This window comes from Sceloporus occidentalis, unplaced genomic scaffold (assembly GCF_023333645.1).
Source record: "Sceloporus occidentalis isolate IW3139 unplaced genomic scaffold, rSceOcc1.0.p SCAF_53, whole genome shotgun sequence".
Lineage (NCBI taxonomy): Eukaryota > Metazoa > Chordata > Lepidosauria > Squamata > Phrynosomatidae > Sceloporus > Sceloporus occidentalis.
In genome coordinates this window covers 6,309,745-6,332,911 of record NW_028317033.1, presented here as the reverse complement: position 1 = coordinate 6,332,911, position 23,167 = coordinate 6,309,745, and the positions used below count along the sequence as shown (strand labels likewise).

Here is a 23,167-nt window from a genome sequence, read left to right as displayed (position 1 = left end):
GAAAACCAAATGCAAAAAAATGACTACCACAAAGTTTGACAAAGACTGGTGGTAGATATGGTGCATGGAAAGAGTTAAAATACTAGCATTTGAAATACCCTGGGGTGTCTAGTTTTTAAAAATATATGGGTTTATTGGGCACACTGAAATGGCCCGACTCAAAGATGTACCAAATAGGGCATAGGCAGTGGATCCCCAAATGCCAAAGTTCAACATTGAAAAATGCGCATGCCCCAAATGTGGCCCTTTTGCCCCCAAACAGCCAGGCAAAATCATTCATGTGAGGTATCGCTGTACTCAGGAGATGTTGCTGAACACATATTGGGGTGTTTTGTGATAGTGACATAAACGAGAACCTTTTAATTCATACCTGAAGTAAAATGTGTGTGACAAAACAAATGCAAAAAAATGACTACCACAAAGTTTGACAAAAACTGGTGGTAGATATGGTGCATGGAAATAGTTAAAATACTAGCATTTGGAATACCCTGGGCTGTCTAGTTTTCAAAAATATATGATTTGATGGGGTAAATTGCATTGGCCGGGTTCAAAGATACCCGAAATGGCACATGGGGGGAAGAATTACCAGATTTGGAAAAAATGGCTTTGAAATAGCAAAACGCTACCTGTACTTATTGCCCCATAATGTGTAGAAAAAAGCAAAAAAACATAAAAACATTGGGTATTTCTAAACTCAGGACAAATAGTAGAATCTATTTAGCAGGTTTTTTCATTACCTTTTATAGATGAGTAAAAGATTTTTCAACTAAAAGTTAGAAACAGTCATTTTTTTCTAAATTTTTCACCATATTTTATACTTTTTTTAGTAGTAAATAATATGATACAATAAACACAATGTCATCTAAAGAAAGCCCTTCTTGTCCTGAAAAAAACAATATCTAATGTGTGTGGGTTCAGTAAACGGGAAAGAAGAAAATTACAGCTAAACACAAGCAGCGCAGAAATGTTAAAAAGGCCATTGTCACGAAGGGTACAAAAAGTAAAATCAGCCTTTGTCACGAAGGGGTTAAACACACTCTCTGTCTTAGAGATAGCTCCTCCGTATGCTTCAAAGATCCATTTTCATAGTTACTAATAGTCGCCACTTTGGCCAAGAGGAAAGTCCCGTTTGAAACCGGCGAGGAAGCCTGAAGTCTCCGTCTGCAGTGCCTTCTCACACAGAGTATAAACTGATATTTTGTGAGATTGAGAAGCCCGCTGGTAGAATATATTGTGGTTTTTGTGTGATTCCAAGACATGACTCTTTATCACACAGGGTCAAGTATGGCAGTGTTTCATATTGTGAACAGTTTAGGTAGTCGTTTCACTTAAAATATCAGAATGATTTAACATGAGTGCGTGGCTACAGAAAACCTCTTGTATAAAGTGGAAATAGTTATTAGAAGCGGAAAGACCCGGAAACATTATCTGGAAAGTCCCCCACGTATCCCGTGCCCTTTACATTATTCCAATGGAACTGATGCTTAAGACTTAGACAACTTATCTTGGTGTTCCCCTCACAAAAAAGGCGGGTTCTGCGTAACCCCAGCATGTGCATTTTCCCCTGAAAATTTCCCAGATTACTGGTTACTAAAATTGTCCAAAACAGTTGGTCAATGTAATGCTGGGATACTTTTTTCTAGAACAGCTTTAAAAAAGCATCAAAAAAATCTTTGAACGGTGCTCTGTTTAATAATAGTAAACGTTGTAAACTCTATATTGAAGATCCTCTTTGTAAATGGAAAACTTCAAGTAATAGTGCTTTTGTATAAATTGAATAGATTCATACACACTGTAAGCTTGCGAGCCGGGCTCTCTCCACCTAATGTATCGGTTTGTCTTAGTCTGTCAGTTCTCGTCTTGTCAGACCCCTTTAATATATGTATTGTATTAAGCTCTGCGTAGATTGTTGGCGCTCTATAAATAAAAGATGATGATGATGATGATGATAATAATAATACACCAGATTGTTGCTATAGCTCGGTAAACTCTGAGATCTTTCTACAGCAAAGCAGCGACAGTCTTCCCCGCTACCGAACGACATTGCCGTCATCATGTACACGAGTGGCTCCACCGGCATTCCCAAAGGAGTGATGATCTCCCACAGTAACCTAATAGCTGGCATCACAGGCATGGCTCAGAGGATCAACAATCTGGGGTAGGTTTCATTATATAAACTAGGGCTGGGCCTGGATAGAGTTATTATGATTATTGTCAATATTATTAATCTGTAGATACATTAATAATGTTCCTTCACCTCCCGAGGGCTGTTAGCTGTAATTTATGCACCTCTGTAATATATATATTGTGGGAAAGTGGTTGATGGGATATATATCTCACCTGGTTTCCTCAGCCAGGCACGGTAGCAAACCCAGGAGCCCTCAGGTGAGGCTTCCTAAGCTCATTACTGGGGAGGAAGCCTTAACCCCTTCAGTACCGGGACGTACCTGGTACTTCCTGGTTAACAGTCACCGGTAGACCGGGACGTACCAGGTACGTCTCCTCCAAAAAACGCCCCCACATCACCACAATCGCGGTGATCGTGGGGGTGCTGCTGTCTGCCCAGGACTCCTGGGCAGACAGCACAGCCTGTCTAAGCCCGCCCCCAAGCCCACGATCGCTCCCACGGAGTGATTTTGTAGGCGGTTTCAGCTGCCACAGGCAACTTCAGGGAAGGGGGGGGTGTTGAATGGGTCCCCACACAAGTATGGGGACCTGATCCAACACCCCCCTGCTGCCTGATCGCTCCATGAGAGCGTCAGTGCAGCGTTAACCCCTTCAATGCTGCGATCGCGGCATTGAAGGGGTTAATTCCCGTTTTGAAGCCCAAGCAGACCAGCAACAGCAAAAACGACCCCCCAGAAGTCCTCTGATCAGTCCTGTAGGACTGATCAGAGAGACTCCTCCCCTACAATCTCCAGTCTATTGGAGATTGTGTCCCAGCTGCCAGAGGCAGCTTCAGGGACAGGGAGACAGGGTTCTTTGGTCTCCACATGAGTGTGGAGACCAGACCCCCCACCCTTCCTCAGTTAACCCCTACCCCCCCTCTTCCTCAATTAACCCCTTCAATGCTGCGATTGTGTATGACCCACAAGCTTGTGGGGACTAAATATCAGTCAATGCTGTGCTTCAATGGAGCATCAGCATTGAAAGAGTTAAAAAAATGTAAAAAATAATAATAATTAAAAAAATAAATAAATAAATTTAAAAAAATTAATATAATATAATAAAAAATAAAAAAATAACAGCACTGACCTGAAAGTCCAGGGTGCTTCCAGGTCAAATGCTGGGCTGGGCTGATCAGATCGCTCCTGGCCAATAGGAGTGATCGGATCATTATGGCAGCCCACGGATGACCCTGCTCTACAAAGAGAGAGGGGTCATCTAGGGTAATTATGAAAAAACACAAATTATAAATAAATTAAATAATCATAATTATTACCTGATGACTTGTCGGTGACATTTTAAGTCGCTGATTATTGATCGGTCTCCCTGATTGATGTCAGCGGCCTAAACCTGTCACTTACAAGTAATCTGATGAAAAAAAAAATAAAAAAAAAAATGTAAATGCACATGTTCCAGTTTTGCCCTCATAGCTTCCTCAAAAAATGCATGAACCATGCATGTTTGGTCTTGTTGGAATCAGGGGATCTTGGTGAACAAAATGTGGTGTTGCACTTATGGTGTGCAAGAAATTCAGTGCAACATTGAAATGTATGTGTTAAATAAGCAGTAAAATAATTTCCCTGTGAAGTTTGGCAGACATCAGTGAAGAAAAGGCTAGCTGAAAACTGTCAAAACTACCCTAGTTGAACACCTTGACTCATCTACTGTTCATAAATATATACTTTTATGGGGTAATTTACAGTGGGGGGGCTTCCAAAATGTCCCAAATGGGATATGGGCCCAGGAAACCAATTTCTGAAAATTCCAAATTTGAAAACTAAAATGCGCATGTTCCAGTTTTGCCCTCATAGCTTCCTCAAAAAATGCATGAACCATGCATGTGAGGCCTTGTTGGAACCGGTTGGTGAACACAATTTGGTGTTTTTTTGTGCAGTTGCACATATTCTATATAAAATCTAAAGCAACATTGCAACATATGCAAAAAAAACCAAAAAAATACAAAAATACCTCAAAATTTGGCAGCAATTGGCGATAAAATCCCTGTTTGAAAAGTGTCAAAATGACCCTAGTTGTACACCTTGACTTATCTACTGTTCATAAACATATAATTTTGGGGGGGTAATCAGTATCTGTGACAACTATTGCAGTTATTAGACTACCATGCCAAATTTGAAAAAAATTACATTTCAAAAACGTGATGCGTGCCTTGCAATATTTGCCCTATACTGGTCAAAATAGATAAAAATCCTGGCCATGTTGGGTGGTTTCCAAATCAGGACAACTTAATGAATATATTTGGGATAATTTTTTCCCATTGGTTCAATGTGTGTACAATTTGTATGTTTACAAAACTAAAAAAATGCGGGTTTTTTTTCATTTCCCCCCCCCACTTTTTCCAGTTTATTTCAAACAAAACAATGTACTACCCAGCTTAATATGGTTTCAAATGAAAGCCCTACTTGTGCTGAAAAAAACAATATATGATTTGTGTGGGTGCACCAATTGATAAGAGAGAAATTACAGTTGAAGAAAGACATGGCAAAAACACAAATACGGCTCCGGTCCTTTAGCGACACGTTAGTATCAAAATCCCGGTCCTGAAGGGGTTAAAATAGAGGGCTGTTGGGTTTGCAGGGTGGAGGAGGGACTGAGGCAGGGAGCAGCTACAGCCAGCGCTGCAGCCCACCAGGTATGAAGCTTTACCCATGGACAACCTGTTACTTTGCTTTGTGCCAGACCTTAGGCTTGTAGAGAGGTATCCGGATGTTTAGTTAGAGCCGGACAGGCTTAGAGTTTGTTTTATTTTCAAGGTGCTCTGTGCCTACAGCAGCCAAATAAACACGCTTGACTTTTGAAACCTGTGTGAATACTGTCATTGCCGCCCCGTGCGTGAGCTGTTCCCTACAATATATATATAATATATATATTTATTCCGGCGGTAACTGTTCTCACTAGTTCTAAAACCTCCCATTAATTTATATAACGCCCATTATTTCAGATGGTATGGGGGCCGCACACAACTAGTAGGACCATACTGGGGTAAATAGCAAGTAGAAACATCTAATGGGGTAACTTTGTTGGTAACGCATTGGCATCCCAGCACTTGGTGTTTATTCTGACTTTGGTTTTGTATATATATCATCCTTTTGCCGAAGAGTCACATTGATATTTTCCAGGTTCTTTTGGTTTTCCAGAGGGGTCTGAACTCTGTCCATCTGGTTACTTGAATTTTTGAAAGCCCTCTGTCTACTTTCTGTAAATTCAGGTTTCAAAAAATGAAAATCAAATTACATGTCAGAATATCTTTCAGTAAAAACAAATTACATATTTTGGTAAACTTATACAATAACAAAATGATGGAATATACTTAAAATAATCATGTTAAATACAAAGTATATTTACTCAACAGATATGAGAAAATGTACTGGTTATCAGGATGCCTGTAGGGAACAAAGTTAGAGATTTGGTTCATATGCCCTATCTCTCTATACTAGCCACCTTGGATATGAATATAAACCAAATACTAAATGTTTCTATAAGTCTGTATAAGATTTAGTCTGTGAATCTCCATCAGCATTAGAAGCATTTATTCTGAGGGATGTCCTTAATTTCTTTTCTTCTATCCTATTCAGGTTTTGTCTAAAGACGCGGGCTGTAATTAAATATCACCCTTTCCTGTTATTGTAATAGATGTTTTGCACTAAATGATGTCTTCCAGGTTGATTTAGACCGTTTTGTTCTTTGTTACAGGGAAACCGATACATACATTGGATATTTGCCCTTGGCCCATGTGCTGGAGCTGAGTGCAGAACTTGTCTGCCTTTCGCGTGGTTGTCGTGTTGGGTACTCATCACCACAAACTCTCTCAGATCAGGTATACATGGTTTGAACGGCTCATGCAACATATACTCCTGTAATGTTACTTTATAGGCTTCTTTTTATCTCACAATGGTGGAGTATACCGCTTCAGCAAACTTTTAGTCGGGATTCTCTTTCTTTCAAATAACTGGCCAGGGTCATTGGCGTTTCTTGGCTGGGTATTGCCCTAGGTCTGACCCAAGACAGAGCCCCAGTTGCCCCCACCGGTTACCGCTGCTGCTGTCTGTCGTCTGTAGGACATATAGTCCCATTGCTATATGTGGACTGCAGTGTGATGAGGACTATAGATAGGGGAAGGGGAACTGGGAGCAGAGCCGATACTTGCTACAAAAGACCAAAAGTTGGTTCTACTGAATATTAGTATGAGGGGTTGAATATGTAATCAATATATTGGAGTTTAATTACTTTTTCCAAAACAAAACAAATGCCAACTTACCGATTTTTGATTTTCAGTCCTTTAGAATCAAATATTATATCAATGTTTAAATATACAGTTTTTTCACTATTATGAGAGAATTGGTAGAAACATGGAATTTGGTGGTAGAGCCATTCTCCCCGTCTAGTCTTCATAATAGCTGTATTCCTATATTCCCTCTCTGTATTAGCCTCTAACAAACACTTCTGATGGGAGGCTCTTGTATTATTGAACACTGTGGGATCCCCTTCCTTATGAACTCCATGATTATTATGTACACTTATGCAGCGTCCACGGCCCAACCATAAAAAGAATGTTAGCCTTTTCACACCGGCAGTCTGACTTTGGGCATATAAAATGTATGGAAAAGCTGGAGGAACATTGAGATCTCTCGATATATAAATAGATGTCCTTTTTCCTGTTACTCTGTAAATTTAGTCATTGAAAGATGTATTCTTGCTGAATTCCTACCTCTCCAAGAATTATGATTAACAGTGAGCCATATAAACAAGCACGTGTTCTGGTTTTATCTGTCTAAATATGGTCCAGGGTTCAGGTAATGTCTTTGGGTTGGTGCGTCATGTCTTCTTAGACTTATTTTATGTATCATTACTCATACTCTGACAGCAGTGGTGGGATTTTTGGCACTTTGATTGTAACATATGCACTTTTTTCTTTCTTTCTTTCTCAAATACAGTCAACAAAAATCAAGAGGGGCAGCAAGGGTGATGCATCAGAACTTCGGCCGACCCTCATGGCAGCTGTCCCTGTAAGTATCTCCAAGCCCAGTGACCTACCCTTTCTTACTGTAAATGACTCCAGATTGCGCTGACGTTAGGCTGGCTTTACTCACTGTTCCCAGCCTCTGGAGAGAGCGTGAAAAGAAGCAGGTACAAATATTTACATTGATATGATTCAAGTGCCTGGGACGAAGGCTCTGTCTGCGGTACATGCATCATATGGCTCTCCTCAGTTTCTGAGACTTTTTTGCTGTGTAGGAATAAAAATCCATAGGAGTGAAGGGTTTTTAAGTGCTTTGTGCAATAAACAGATCCTAGCAATACAACGATCAGTCCCCACTTCCCTCAGTTACTTTACTGACATGGTAATGATCAGATTATTAGAATCGCTTGATAGTACAGATATTTCATCAGTGTTATTGGTATGATCAGTGTATGGTTCGTAATGAAAAAATCTGCTAACTGTAATATGTAGACCACTAACCACTTCCCGTTGCGTTTTTGTTTCAGGGTAAAGCTATGTTATTGTAATAGTTGTGTTTTTTTGGGCTTCACAGCTGTTGGACTTCAATTCCCAATATTCTCAGCAGTGGGAGTGAGATGTTGCCAAATCATCCCTTAGATCAGAACTTTTCATTTTGCCGGTAGCCATGTAGCTTCAGCTGGGATTATTTATGGCAAAAACTCAAATTTTTAATTCGGCATGTTTTCTTTGTGACTGATCCATGGCTTTGAAGAGTCACCATACTTGTTTGCATTTTGTTGAATCCTTGTCAGGAATATGATAACAATTCCTTTAAGATCGTATTTTTCTCTATCGCTGGTTCTTTTCATCTGTCTCCAGACATTAGATGAGATTATTGGTGGGACAGTATGGTCATGCAAGTTTTTAAGAGGTCCCTGTATAAAAATTTATGTAAAGGGAATTTAAAGTCCTATTTGACTTGCCATCTGCTAAATTACCACACACATACCAACACAGCAATATTCCTTTTCATTTATTTCCAGGAAATCATGGACCGTATATACAAGAACGTCATGAGCAAAGTGGCTGCTATGAGTCCGGTACAGAAAGGTCTCTTCTCTTTGGCTTACAACTACAAGATGAAGCAGATTTCCAAGGGCTACAGCACTCCGCTGTGTGATAGGTACATCACCATGCTTCATTCATTCATTTATTCATTCATTCTTTCTTCTTGGTGCACGTATGAATCTTGACATCTGTAGCCAAAGACTGTGATGACTGTCTTTCTGGCCAACATTTATACAATATTCATATGATGGATCCATTACAGACAGACATTTCATGGAAGTACTTCCTGTTCCGCTTTCCTTCTGGCTATGTAAATGTGCTATTTGTATACTAGTGGAATTCCCTTTGGAGAGATTTATTGGAGGCAAAATGAGGAAATAAATTAACCAAAATAAAGGTTTTTTTTTTTTTAATCTAATTGGTATAAGTTTAAAAGTTTACCAAGACAAGACAAGGCATGGTGAGGCTCCTATTAAGTTTGGCTGAACTCCATATACATTAAAGACTGGTCTACTGGTAGTGTGTTTGTTTTGTGTCATTCACCAAAAAGTTTATGGTAAAACACAAAAGCTAGTTTAGTAGTTGATGATAGATGTTAGAAATATACACAGAAAGCTTGTGTGAGAGTAAATAAGATACAGAACCTCTAGTTTCTGTCCAAATGTCATTCCAAATGAAAATGACATAGATGTTTTGGAAGAAGATTGAAAATTCTTTGGGTATCTGTACAGCCAAAAGTTTTTATTGCAAAGCTGTAAAAATTACATCAACATAATACTTCCCCATCACTGTTTCTAGGATTGTGTTTCGGAAGGTGAGGCGGTTACTAGGGGGGAAGGTGCGAGTTTTGCTGTCTGGTGGAGCGCCGCTTTCTGCTGCCACCCAACGCTTCATGAACATCTGCTTCTGCTGTCCAGTGGGCCAGGGCTATGGTCTGACAGAGACCTGCGGAGCTGGTACCATTGCAGAAAGTGAGTACAATATATAACGCTGTCTGTTCTATGGGTGTTTGAAACCCTTTTTATCCAGAAGTACCAAGATGCCCATATCACATGAGTAACCGCACTTGAACTTTCCCAAAGAATTTGATATTCTGAACGTTTGGCTACAGTGTTTATCACTTTAAGTTCCGTAATATTGTGCTCTCTGTGAGTTTGGTTTTTAAGTGTGGATTAGCTATTGACTTTTTTTTAAATATCTCATTGCCATTCTGGTTAACCAGGGGTCAGGCACTTTTTTTCCTCTGTGGGAAGCTGGGTCAATTTTTGCTTTAGTTATAGTTCGCTGACAACTTTATTTAGCCTCGGAACCCTATCTATAAATTGATAATAAAGCTAAAGAAACAAAATCTAGATAGAAAATGCACATGCCAACCCTTTTGCGTCTCTGGCGTACCTGCTTCTACGCTAATGGGAGCTGTTGTCCCCCAGAAGCAAATTGGTCCATTATTTAATTGGGGGGAAAAAAACAAGTATTAAAAACAAATAGACAACAGTTTATTTATGGGGGGATAGGAGTTAGAGAAGTGCATGGTCTAAAGGCAGGTTCTTCCTATCACATTGTAATAATAAATAGCATACTCATTTTTTATTTGTCAGTGTGGGACTACAGTACAGGCAGAGTCGGAGCCCCACTGGTCTGTTGTGAAATAAGACTCAAGAACTGGGAAGAAGGTAAGAAGCCAAACATATCGATCAATATCTTCTGCTGTTCCCCTACCTTTGTCTCTTTACCTCCTACCTATTCGCTCCCAACGCTCATCTGGTCTTTTCCTGTCCTCTGCTCGGATTTCTACCTTTCGTGCATGTATCCAAGACTTCTCAAGGGCTGCCCCTGTCAGTTGGAATCGGACTCTCCCCTTGGCTAATGTCCCTTAAGACCCATTTTTGCAGAGAACCCCTATCCTACCCCATCCACTTTGCCCACCTACCACTAAACCTTTCCTAGCCTTATTGCTGCTGTCGGGCTGTACATATGCCCAGTAAATTAATTTATTTATTTAAACAATATTTACTCTAAGGTAGTTGGGTCTGTTGATCCACCTCAAACATTTGCAGTTTCACCTCTATTGTTATGTACCCTCCACCTCCTTGTGGATTGTAAAAGAAATATGACACAAAAAAGCACTAGATTTTCTGATCTACGGTCAATGCAGCCTTTTGGTTCTTAAATTACTAAATATATATTTAGTTGGCAACTGTAAAGATAAAGCATTAAACAATACTCTGTCTGGTATAGGTGGCTATTTTAACACTGATCAACCATGTCCACGCGGAGAGATTCTGATCGGTGGCTCTAATGTCACGCTGGGATACTACAAAAACGAGGAGAAGTCCAAAGAAGAGTTTTTCGTTGACCAAAATGGACAAAGATGGTTCTGCACTGGAGACATTGGGGAGTTTCATGAAGATGGCTGTCTGAAAATCATTGGTGAGTCTGGGTGGCCAACTGCTTGTCCTCATATTTCCATTTGTTTAAAACAAACATGTCCTGTATTCAGAGAGAGTTTCTATGTGAAATGCTCTGCATCTTTACATTAGTCAGGCAGCAGCATGGCGGAAGCCTCTGGGCTGTGTCTTCAAAGCAGCCACTATAGGATGAATGTATAGGAAGCACCAGATACTCAGTGCTGTTTTATTGGGTCAGCATCTGGGGAAGTGATTGAGCGATGGTGCATCTCAGTGAAATTTTATTTCATTTGAAACTGGTCTGTAAAGAAATATGTTAGACTAACTATAATAGCCTTAATACAAATAATGTGATTTTTTTTGTTTTGTTTTGTTTTTCTGCACCAAAGATAAAAAATACAAAATTTAATCTACTTCACTCCGAAAATATATTGCTTCTACTGAGCAGTTCTTTTGTAGGAGAATTTAAAGTGAAAATCCATTCTCCAGTCATTGATATGCTGAGGTTTACGACGATATATATCGCACATGGCATGATCGCCTTTGAAGCCATGCGTTGGTCTGAAAGGCATCGAGCTGCTTACTGTCCAAATACAGCAAAGTAGATTTGCCACCCTAGACGGCTTTTGAATAAACACTGTCACTGCTTTTATCTCTTTATTCTTTATGTGATCCTGTTATTCATTGTGAAGAGAGGATGCCTGTACTGAATAAGGCCATGTTCTCTTGTTTTTAGCTTGAAATATTAAACGCAGCAAATAAGTGTTTTGCTTCTTACGCTGACACCTTTTTAAGGTTTAAGGTACAAAGCACTTCTATAGCTTGATAACATCTTTGATTGTCCGGTAGTCTGTTTATGAAGACACTACTTCATGTGACATAGCTTGCCTGAACTCCTTAGCTCCTGCTAATCATAGCAGCATTGTGTAATGAATAGGATATAACCGCTCTTACTAACAAAATCTTAACACCTTTGACCCTGGGTTTTCAACTCTTGTGAAACTTTGGCTTGTGAAACTTTGAAGTCGTTTCTGCAGAATCTATGGTTTGAACTGCAGATGAACTCGGTTGAAATGAGACAACTGGCTTTGTCTTGTGTTCCAGTACTATAGAAAAATCTTGTCAATTTACAGAAACCTCAGGAAACATCTGCTTTAAATGAATGAAAGAATAGGACAGACAAAAGCTATATAACATTACCTATAAAACCTATAAAAAAATATACAAGGAAACATCTGAAAAGTACAAATTAACAAATCCTTATCTGGTCTGACATTAACATTCAGGTTTCTACCGAACATTCTCTGCTTTTGTTTCATTCCCTGGGTTGTGCGAGGGGGAGTAAAAATCTCTTAAATGTTTCCCACAAGAGCAACTCATCAGGGTCTAAGAGGTTAATGCTGCGTCCGTAACATATCCTGATAGGAGGCATAATTACCTGTAACGAGTAGAATGGCTTTTAGAACGGATTGGTAGAGCTGGTGAGAAATCGTTTTTCTTGTGTGAACCTGCTTCCTCTAGATCGGAAGAAAGACTTGGTGAAGCTTCAGGCTGGAGAATATGTCTCTCTTGGCAAAGTGGAGGCTGCCCTGAAGAACCTTCCTGTCGTGGACAACATATGTGCATATGCAAACAGGTAACGAAAAGCTTTATTGTCAGTCTGTCGTTTGGAGGAAAGTAAATAAGTGGAATAAGCAGCTAGCAGGACATAGTTCTATAGCATGTGATAGACACAGTTCCCACCTAATGCTGAGAAAAGGTGAAGGAGTAAGACATAATGTCACGTAGGGTCTAAGGTAACCAGGAAGATGGAAAAATGAAGACTATGAACCGCAGAATACAATCAATGAAAAGATTCCACAAAGGGCAATAGTTTCGACAGACCTTAATAATCTGCTTCATGAAGGAGCAGCTACTATGTTGAGAGTTAGCCATGTCGTGCACAATCATGTTTTTCTGCCATTCCAGACATTTTGATGATTTATATTCCTGCTGCATTTATAGTCACAATTGATATTTATCCATTTAGCGACCAGTCCTATGTGATCGGATTTGTGGTGCCGAACCAAAAGGAATTGTTGAGCCTGGCAGGGAAGATAGGAGTGCAAGGAAGCTTTGAGTCGCTCTGTAACAACCCTGCCATGGAGAAGGAAGTGCTAAAGGCTCTGAAAGAGTCTCCTGCTGCAGGTAATGGACCATCTGCAACCTCAAGTGACCCTAAACATGTATTCAAGTATATCTACCAGATGCTATTCTATTTTCATTAAGGAGAAACTGGCAATAAAAACTCTTCTGGTGGGGCATTTTGTGAATGAAAATGTGTTCCTTTACTTTTGCAAGAAGTAAGTTTGTGAGAGCTTAAAGTTCTGTCTCTCACTCTCATGCTCGCTCGCTCTCTCTCTCTTCTCTTTCTTCAAAATAATAGAATGGCCACCTGTGCTCCTGTGTTCTAGAAGAGCTGTAACTGAAATGTGGGCGCCCCAGATGCGCTGAAAGGGTTCCATTTGTGTTTTATGTATAATAATGGCATATAACCCCAGAAATCTATTTACTTCACTTGGATTATTTGCTTTAGTATAAGGGAGGAGTACCATTATACCAAGTGGTATACAGTTTGGCTTAATCTTTGTATGTTTCTGAATAGATTAACTTTTTATAAACTTGTCACTTAAAATGTTGAAAATTGCCGTGGCCTGTAGGTTCCACCAAACTGAAGATTTCCCCAGTACTGGAAGCAGAAATTACAAGCCGGCTTCCCTGAAACTATGGGAGCTTTTGTTTTGTTTTTATGTTTTTAAATTTCAATTTATTTAACCCCTTGATGACAATTGCCGGTCCGGGCACGTCACGGAAAATCAAGTCGTTAAGGACAAATGACGTGCCAGGACCGGCACGTTTTTAAACGGGTGCAGAAAGCGATCTACTTTCGCTTTCTGCACCCAAACGGCGTTGCTGTAATGCCTTGACCTCGAGGCATTCAGCAACGCCATGATCGGCACTAGGGGCCATCTCTGACCCCTCCCCGGGGCGTCAACATCCGCCATACATTGTATGGTGGCGGACGCCCATTTTAAAAGCGTTTAGGAGGCGATCAACGAGAACTCTAGAGAACTCTGGCTCCACTTGCAGGTTGAATACAGGTACTGCATGTCAATGGAGCCCAGCTTTCTAATCACAGTGTGATTAGTAAAAATAAATTAAAAAATAAAATTAATAATAATAAAAAAAAAAAACGGTAAAATGTAAAAATAATTTCCCACTGATGTCAGGGGAACCTTCAAGTTCAAGGCAAAAAAAATAAAATATATATATATATATGTATATATATATATAAAAAATATATTTTTGTGAGCAAGTCCTAAAATTAGCATATTAGCTTAAAACAATTCTCGCATGGAAAGAGTTAAAATACTGGCATATTAAATGCCCATGGGGTGTCTACTTTTAAAAAATTTATGATTTGATGGGGTAAAATGAATTGGCCGGGGTTCAACAATGTCCCAAATAACATGGGGGGAAGGATGGCAACACATCTAATTTCCAATTAGAAAAATGCACACGTACCAAATGTGGCCTTTTAGTTCCCCCCAAAAATGACAAACCCATGCATGTGGGGTATCACTGTACTCAGGAGATGTTGCTGAACACATATTGGGGTGTCGTGTGACAGCGGCATAAACCAGGAGCTGTAAATTCATACATAAAGTAGCTGTGTGGGGGGAAAATACACACACAAAAATACTACTGCAAACTTTGAAAAAATGCTGGTGGTAAAATGTGTGCATGCAAAGAGTTAAAATACCAGCATTTAAAATACCCTGGGGTGTCTAGTTTTCAAAAATATATGGTTTTGTTGGGCACACTGAAATGGCCCGGCTCAAAGATGTACCAAATAGGGCATGGGCAGTGGATCCCCAAATGCCAAAGTTCAACATTGAAAATGTGCATGCCCTAAATGTGGCCCTTTTGCCCCCAAACAGCCAGGCAAAATCATTCATGTGAGGTATCGCTGTACTCAGGAGATGTTGCTAAACACATATTGGGGTGTTTTATGATACTGACATATACCAGAACCTGTTTATTCAAACCTGAAGTAAAATGTGTGTGAAAAAACAAATGCAAAAAAAATTACTACCATGAAGTTTGACAAAGGCTGATGGTAGAATTAGTGCTTGGAAAGGGTTAAAATACTAGCATTTGGAATACCCTGGGCTGTCTAGTTTTCAAAAATATATGACTTGATGGGGTAAATTGCGTGGGCCGGCTTCAAATATACCCGAAATGGCACATGGGGGGAAGAATTACCAGATTTGGAAAAAATGGCTTTGAAATAGCAAAACGCTACCTGTACTTTTTGCCCCATAATGGGTAGAAAAAAGCAAAAAAACATAAAAACATTGGGTATTTCTAAACTCAGGACAAATAGTAGAATCTATTTAGCAGGTTTTTTCATTACCTTTTATAGATGAGTAAAAGATTTTTCAACTAAAAGTTAGAAATAGTCATTTTTTTCAAAATTTTTCACCATATTTTATACTTTAATAGTAAATAATATGATACAATCAAAACAATGTCATCTAAAGAAAGCCCTTGTCCTGAAAAAAACAATATCTAATGTGTGTGGGTTCAGTAAACGGGTAAGAAGAAAATTACAGCTAAACACGAGCAGCGCAGAAATGTTAAAAAGGCCATTGTCACGAAGGGTACAAAAAGTAAAATCAGCCTTTGTCACGAAGGGGTTAATCAACCATGCTCATCAATTGGCACCAATTAAAGTTAGCCACTTCACTAAAGTGAAGTACTGGATGGACTTAAGTAAAAAGTCTACAATATAAATATATATAATAGCATTATTTCAATTATATATTACACACACAGTATAGTGTGTCAATAGGCAGCTATATTATAGGCGATTATAGTAGACTTCACCTCCTGTGAAGTTTCCTGCGTCGAGTCTTAATTCTCTGCTTTCGTTTCTCGCCAGCTACCCTTGAAAAGTTTGAAGTTCCAGCAAAGATCCGTCTAGTAGCAGAACCCTGGACTCCAGAGACAGGACTGGTGACTGATGCCTTTAAACTGAAACGCAAAGAACTCAAAAGCCATTACCAAGATGATATAGAGAGGATGTACGGAGGGAAATGAGATCTACACGCCCTCCCGATGCATCTTGGATTTAGCAGTTGGAATGATTAGTAACTTATTCTCTTTGCAGGCTTCTCTTGCAGCTGTGGGGTCTAGTAGCCCTTGAAACATTCAAACAGCTCACTGGACCTGAGATGGAAAACTTGAAATTCCCAGAATTATTATACCCAAACCCCATAAGGGGAAAAAAACTGTCTAGTGAAATATAGGATACACCATTGTTCGTCATCATTGTTGTTGTTGACTTTCAGTATAAAGGTTTTTCATTCTCCGTATAGCTGTCTTTATCAGTCTCTTGATAGCTTCTCTACCACACAGGCCAGGTTCTTTTACAATCCTTTTTGTGAAACCTCAGTTTGTTGGTTCATGAAGGATGTTCACTTTAAGGATATCTGTCTGTTACGTCCGTGTGGGTGAGAAGCCGAACATCTTTTAACTTGAAGCAGCAGCCTGTTACAGTAAGACCAATCCCAATTTTAAATTTAGTAAATGATTTCTTTTTAACTGACTTTATACACCTTATCCTCCCTTCGCTAATATTTTCTTCAGAGTAGATATTTTAGAGGTACACTTGCTTCTCTGAGAAGATATTGAATGGCGTGGGGACTGGAACATATCCAATAAGTCATACAGAAGATTTAAGGATTTTTGGCAAGTAAAGTGCTTTATGGACATGGTGGGCTCCTGTTCTGTTAGACTGCAGTCAACTGCAGAGCGAAGGGAGTTCTGGTCCATTGCATTAATATGGCAACCACGTTGCTGTTCAATTTAAGACACGTAATATTTTTTTTATGTGACTCTTCCTATTTAAATAAAATTGTAGAATAAGTCACATTTTGTTACGTGGGATCCCATATATTCCCATTAGTACGGACTGCTTCTTCAAATAAGGACTTTAACAAATACACTAAAATCAGCTCACTCCTTAGCAACAGATGCCTTTGTGTAAAATCTGTACATATATATAATATCAGAATCACTGCAAATGAATCCCTAATCTTATTTTTTTCTTCTTTTTCTTGGCCAATTGAACAAGAATTGAAAGGTGTAAAGTATGTAAACATGTTCTTGCTACTTGAGGCTTCTTTGTACATTACTATATGTGTAATTTAAGAAATTACCTTTGTTTACATCAGGGAACTGAAAAATAAGCCCGTCCAAATACACAACCAGTTTTAGAATGAATACATCTGATGCCATTCTATATAGTAACAGCCTGCTTTTATTATTTTTGTAAGCAATCTATTGCGAATGAATGAACAAAGATCGCAGTCTGTCTGGCCTAGAAAGGCTGATCTTTGAGAATAAATGGCCATCTGGGAACTTGGTTCTGTTCGGTTCCACACATGCTTGAATCTTTTTATCTTTTGTTCTTTTTTTCTATTATTCATATTGCCATTTGCTTTGGGCTCATGACTATGGAAGATAGGCATGTTAGTATAACTTCACTAATGCTTGCATGATATGGGTTGAGCCTCAGTGGCAAGTCTTGCTTTGTAGCGGTTGTTCAAGTAGGGGTGTGTGACACTAAATTTTTTTCAGCTGGATATAAAGAGTGGAGGCCAGTTTTGTGATAAGGCAGTCATAGAACCCCCATAAACATGTATTTCCAGTTCACAAAACCAAACGTATCAAGATCAGGAAGGTGCACGCTTAGAACATCATTCTCTATGAGGCAAGCTATTTAATATAATCTGTTTCACGTTACAACCTGGCTTAGCAATCGTTATACGTTATTTTACTAGAATATCTGGAGACTAGAATAGAATGTTCCTTTAAATTACTTCATTTGGAGGTCATGCATGTAAAATGTTAAATCATTGTGCAGTGTTTTTCGTGAATAGCTGCTCTATCACTAATATGCTGAACTCAAATTGTTGGGCAAAGTAAGACAATACTTAGAAAGCCTAATGTCTCTCCTTATAAACTCCAATCCAACTGGATTCAATGTATACGCTATAATAGTACAAAATATGTTATCATCCGTATACAGAAGCTGCTCTATGGCCTCTGCTGTACTACGGAGCTTAAGCAGTTCCGAAAACACCTCTAACGAGCGCTGGTACTGCGGAATATGTTCCGCGTATTAATCCTCTTGTTCTAGATAACAGAATGACCGGTTTCAGAGTGTGCTGACTGGCCTTCCGATTACCTGCTTATTACAAGCTTTGTAACACGCTTGTATCAATCCGTACCTCCAGTTACAAAAATGAAGTCGATAACTCTGACTGAACATCTGGTGTCCTTACAAAAGTATAGCATGACAGAATTTGCAATACTGCGTATAAGTGATCCTCTTCCCTGTATGATATCCTGTTGATACTGTGATGTTCTAGAGCTTCTATGAAGCAACTATGCTTCCGTGGCCGATAAACGGTCTTGGCATTCATCTGCTATTATTGTGCTGGTGGAACTGCCTGCGTTACATGTTTCTGAAATTGCCGTTTAACAGCTTTGGTGTCGAGGTCCCACATTGCTTTGTGTGGCTCCTTTACATTGCTTAGGGAATGGCATTCTAACTTGGAAATGAAGAGGGTGATTTTTGCAGTGCGTCTTTCTAGGAAACCAATAAAACTGTTTTATAGAGTACCGACTTATATTTGTAATCTGCTTACATGTGAACCGTTTTGAACCCTCTGTGTGTCTGTTAATGTTTCTAAATGTGGATTATTTTCTTCTCTCATTTGGACCTCTGCGCCAGTAGACTTGATGACTGTTTAGCACCATTAATGGCCGGTCATCACCTCTGCCTGTGATGGGTTTGAAAGGAAAGTCAATGTCACTTTTGGGTTCTCTGGTTTTCAGTTTATTTATTTGTAACTTTAAATGGTTTGTGGTTTTCCAATAAACTAAGTGAGCGAATCATGTTGTCGTGTTTTGTTTCAGCATATATTGCTACTAATGTGCATGTTCATACAGCAATACAGAACGTATCACTATACACATCTTTTCAAAATGCATTGTTTTATATCAATGAATAAGCTCACTTGAGTAAGAAAAATGTTACTCTGCATATACAAATGTTTGTCTATAAGGGAGAGACATGAATGAGTAGTTGGCAGCATTGTATGCGGCCTCTGTGTCCCAGGGTACCAGCTACAGACAAATCTGGAAAATACTGAAAAGCTACACAAGTGTATTATATGACCTCAATAGATGCACTAAAGCACTCTTTTTGCTTATTACTAGACATATAGAACAACAATGATGAAATGTTAAAATTAGCAATTGCTTGATATTTCAATAATTCCCCTTCTAGAGGACCTTAGGTGAATACATCTTGAGCTTAGACCAAGTTCAGCTATGCTTGGCGAGCATGTCTTCTATATGTGAAACAGAGGAAAAACAAATAGACTCCACACACCAACTGCTATTAGATGCACCAAATTTATTCATGTATCCAACATTTTGGAGCAAAAGCAAATGTTTGTGCCCAGTTGGATATGTGAATACATTTGGTGTCCAGCGCATTTGATCGCAGTTGACATTTGGAGTATATTTGTTTCAGCTGTAGTTAGAATTTTCAACTGTACATGGGCACAGCTCTCATTCTTACGGAACACAAGTACCGTGTAATATATATATATATATATATATATATATATATATATGTATATGTGTGTGTGTGTGCATAGTCTGTAACCTTGTATTTCTACTTGGCAAAATGTTAATTTTTAGTTTGATTTGACACTCAGATATGTTAATTTCCTGCTTGAGCTCGTTGCCCATTTTGGAAGATTTTTTGTTAGTGCTATTCTAGTCGTTACTGAACTCCCGCTTATAGACACTTATCTGTATTTTCATTGTAATGCCCTCAATCCTACTTTAGTCTGTATTTTTTTCCCGTCCGCTTTTGACTTTTCGAAGGGTACAACTGATATTCAGAAATGTATCATACACCCTTAGTTACAAAATACAAGTAATGTTTATTCTTTGTTATATATATATATATATAAGTACATAGATATAATATAATTATATAGTCCTTGCAGTAATTGCATTGTAGTATGCGGAGTAGTGCACACACATTTATGTATTACATTACCTAATGGAAAAACTAGCTGTTTTTTGTTTTTGCTTCCATCCCTACATGTTACCAAGGTTCTGGGCTAATTGTGCTTTAATTGGCTGGGAGTCTTCCGACTCCGGCTTTCTACACGGCGTCAGAAATCTATAAGTTACAAAAATATCAGAGGAGGTCCCTGGTGATTCTTCTTGGCAGACGTGAACAGGAATCCTTAACCCTTGTTATCCTATATGTAGTCTTTAGGACATCATGCTACGAGTTAAATCCTTCCATAAAAGATGAGTTTCCCGTCAATATTTCCTAGGATGAGTGTTGTAGACTAATTTTATTTAGGGCTTATATGATGATTTGAATGATTCAGAGAGGTTTTTTTTTTTGTTTTTTTTTTTTTACTTCAAGTAACCCAGTAATATTGGCTGCCCAAATCCCAGTTTTAATGCAAGTCTGATAAAGCCTGCAACCATAGGGCAGGCTGACATGAAGTTGTGGGGACAAGTATAGGTAGTAAGCAGCTTTTTTAAGGGTTAAAAGGTTCATAGAAAGGTCAGGAGTTTAAAAAAAATAATAATACATTCACTATATGTATTCACTATACATTATGAAGGGCCATCCAAGCTTGTCCTGCAGTAGAGGCTCTCTGGGGTTTGCCCTTTTAAAATGTGTAGCAAAGTGAAGGAACTACAGTGCTGAGAAAAAGTATTACTTGCTAAATTTTTTTTGTCCTACTTTGTGGCGCAATGTAAAAATATAATTGCCCCCTTAGTTACTAAATCAGTTGATTAACCAAATGAATTGGTTTTCATGCCACTAGACAGACCCAGGCGTGATTACTGCCAGCCTTGTTGAATCTAAACAGCAATTTAGTAGGACCCGTCTTGCAAAGTGGATTAGGCTAAAATGTCCCAAAAAGCAGCACAAGATGCTGCTAAATAAAGAAATTCAAGATCAGATGAGAAACAAAATTATTAATATCCATCAGTCTGGAAATTGTTACAAACCTATTTCTAAGGCTCTGGGGCTCTGAGAGAGCCATGATGTACAAATGGAGAAAACTTGGAACTGCAGCGAACCTGAAGTCACCGGCCCTTCCAAGAGAGCGTTGACGATTCATCCAGGAGTTCACAAAATAACCCAGACTAACTGCAGGCATCACTTGCCTCCGGTGGTGGTAGTGTAATGGTCTGGGGCTGCTTTAGGACCTGGGTGGCTTCCCATAATTGGGAACCATAAATGGAACCATGAATTCAGCTTTCTACCAGAAAATCCTGAACAAGAATGTTCATCACCAAAAGCTCATGCACAATTGGGTTATGCAGCAGGACAATGATCCAAAGCACACACGCAAGTAACTCTTCATCTTCAATAAATGAAATTATCACGTAAAAGCTGTGTTTTGTGTTTACTCAGTTTGATGATCTGAAATAATTAAATGTTACAAGGAAGTAAAAAAAAAAAAAGAAATCAGAAGGGGTGCTGTGAAAAATCCTTTTCACAGCACTGTAAAATACAACTCTTCTGCAAACTCTCCTGTCAACTCTCCCTAATGGCCCCCAGAGTTAGATTATCATCACATAACCCCACGTTCCCAGTGCTCTGCTTGGCCCACATCAGCAACAGGTCAACGACATTCCGGAGTAAATCATACCCTGGCTTCTGATTACTATCTGTTTACACTATCAACTCTACAACTTCTACTTCCTCTAATGTATAGCTTTCACCTCCCAGGCATGGCAGATTATAGACATGAAGTCCATACCAGCATCAGCGTCTGCATCAGCCTAGTCCCAGTGCAACCATTCTTACAGCTGCTGCCATGTGTTTTTACACAGCTCTTTATGCTCTTACCCAGCCATGCGTTTTCTCAAGCGTCCTCATCGTCCTTCCAGATCTACCACTTAACTACTAACAAAACATTTTTTTTAAGTCGAATGACAAAATATATAAGTATTTGTGAAAGGTATTAACGCACATTATAAGACATATATTGTCCTGCCCAAAGCATATTTACAGAAAGGGAATGCATAAAAAATTGCAATAAATGCAGCGCATAAATGATCCAGCCTGGGGTCATAAGACCGTGTTAGTCTAGGCAGCCTAGTGGATACATGTGGAATTGCAAGTAAAACATATAGGCTTCAGGTAGTGGCCCACAAGTGAAAACTATTTATCTGCTCCCCATTGCAAGAAATGTACTTAAGTATGCTTCCTGCATTTAGTGAAACGTTGGGAACCCGCTTTTATAATCCAAATATATTATAATTATATTAGCTTTTGGATCACTTCTTTAAACGTATCCACCGGGTTTCAGTGCCATTTGCTATGTAACATGTGCCTGTTTGGTTACTTTTGCAACTGCCATCTAGATCAGCAACCTCTAGGATTTAACTGCCCGCGGCTCTATAGGATATCCGTCAAATAAAAACAAAGCCATCTGCTTTCTATATCCTGACGCAAAGAGCATTTATTAAACTGAAAATTAGTTTTGAAGAGGCATGTCACATTTAGAGATAATATTTAAAGGCAGCTCATTTGCAGCTTGTATCCACAACATGCGCAGTAAATGTTAGCTGGGTTTGTGATGGCAACAGACACGCTGCATCCCGACTGGCTCTTTCAATAATCAGCTAGATTAACCCTTTCTGTCTCTGGACTCTATTGCTGCAGTTAATTTATTCCATTAATCAACATTAAAAAACTATTTTTCATATTTAATAAAAACTAGACTTGTGCGTTCCTCTTCGGACGAACATGAAAATGAACACGAAGAGTGCGTTTCTATGTTCTTCCCGAAGAAACGAAGATATCGGCGGTAAAACGTACACAAAGACGAAGACACACAACATGAAGTTTACTAATCTCCCTGCTCCCTTCCCCATCTAGCCTACCTTATCTCCGCAGTATCTCAAGGGTGTGGAAGTGGAAATTCGTAGGTTCACCAAGGGGCCATACGAACGACCAATTGGTTGATGCCAGAGGAGGACCCTGCAGGTAGAGGACTGCATTGGGAGGCGGGTCCCGAGGGTCCCACGGGACCCGCCAAAAAAACTTGCGGGCACGGGCGGTCTTGCTGGTGCTGCGGGCGGTCAGGCACCGTACCTGCGGGTCCCGGTAATCCCGCACACTCCCGCAAGGCTGCCTTCTCGCTGCTCCCTTACAGTGTCTCCCCTTTTGCTCCGCCCAGGAACAAAACTGAGTCACATGATGTGGGCGGAGCAAGTGAAGAGACACTGTGAGGGAGCAGCGAGAAGGCAGCCTTGCGGGACTGCGCGGGAAATCTGCAGTTCAGGTAAGGAGGTGGGCGTAATTGGCCACAAATGTCGCGGGAGCGGGCGGGATTGGCCACAAATGTGGCGGGAGCGGGGGGATTGGCCACAAATGTGGCGGGAGCGGAACACC

At 39.6% G+C, this 23,167-nt stretch overlaps 1 protein-coding gene across 6 annotated transcripts in view; it reads left to right on the top strand.

The window, feature by feature from the left end:
• The window catches only part of LOC149288294 (fatty acid CoA ligase Acsl3-like), a 32,249-nt gene extending 16,505 nt beyond the window's left edge, over window positions 1-15,744 (top strand). For 3 of the 6 annotated variants that reach the window (XM_089492039.1, XM_089492037.1, XM_089492035.1), the window contains 10 exons: window positions 2,008-2,158; window positions 5,878-6,001; window positions 7,119-7,190; window positions 8,170-8,309; window positions 8,993-9,165; window positions 9,793-9,867; window positions 10,433-10,624; window positions 12,124-12,238; window positions 12,632-12,789; window positions 15,587-15,744. In XM_089492039.1, coding sequence (XP_089348165.1) covers window positions 2,008-2,158; window positions 5,878-6,001; window positions 7,119-7,190; window positions 8,170-8,309; window positions 8,993-9,165; window positions 9,793-9,867; window positions 10,433-10,624; window positions 12,124-12,238; window positions 12,632-12,789; window positions 15,587-15,744 — 1,358 coding nt within the window. Of the gene's footprint in view, window positions 1-1,291; window positions 1,303-1,995; window positions 2,159-5,877; window positions 6,002-7,118; window positions 7,191-8,169; window positions 8,310-8,992; window positions 9,166-9,792; window positions 9,868-10,432; window positions 10,625-12,123; window positions 12,239-12,631; window positions 12,790-15,586 lie in introns of all 6 variants that reach the window. The other 3 variants (XM_089492036.1, XM_089492038.1, XM_089492034.1) reach the window with 3 other exon arrangements.
• Window positions 15,745-23,167: the final 7,423 nt, after the last annotated feature.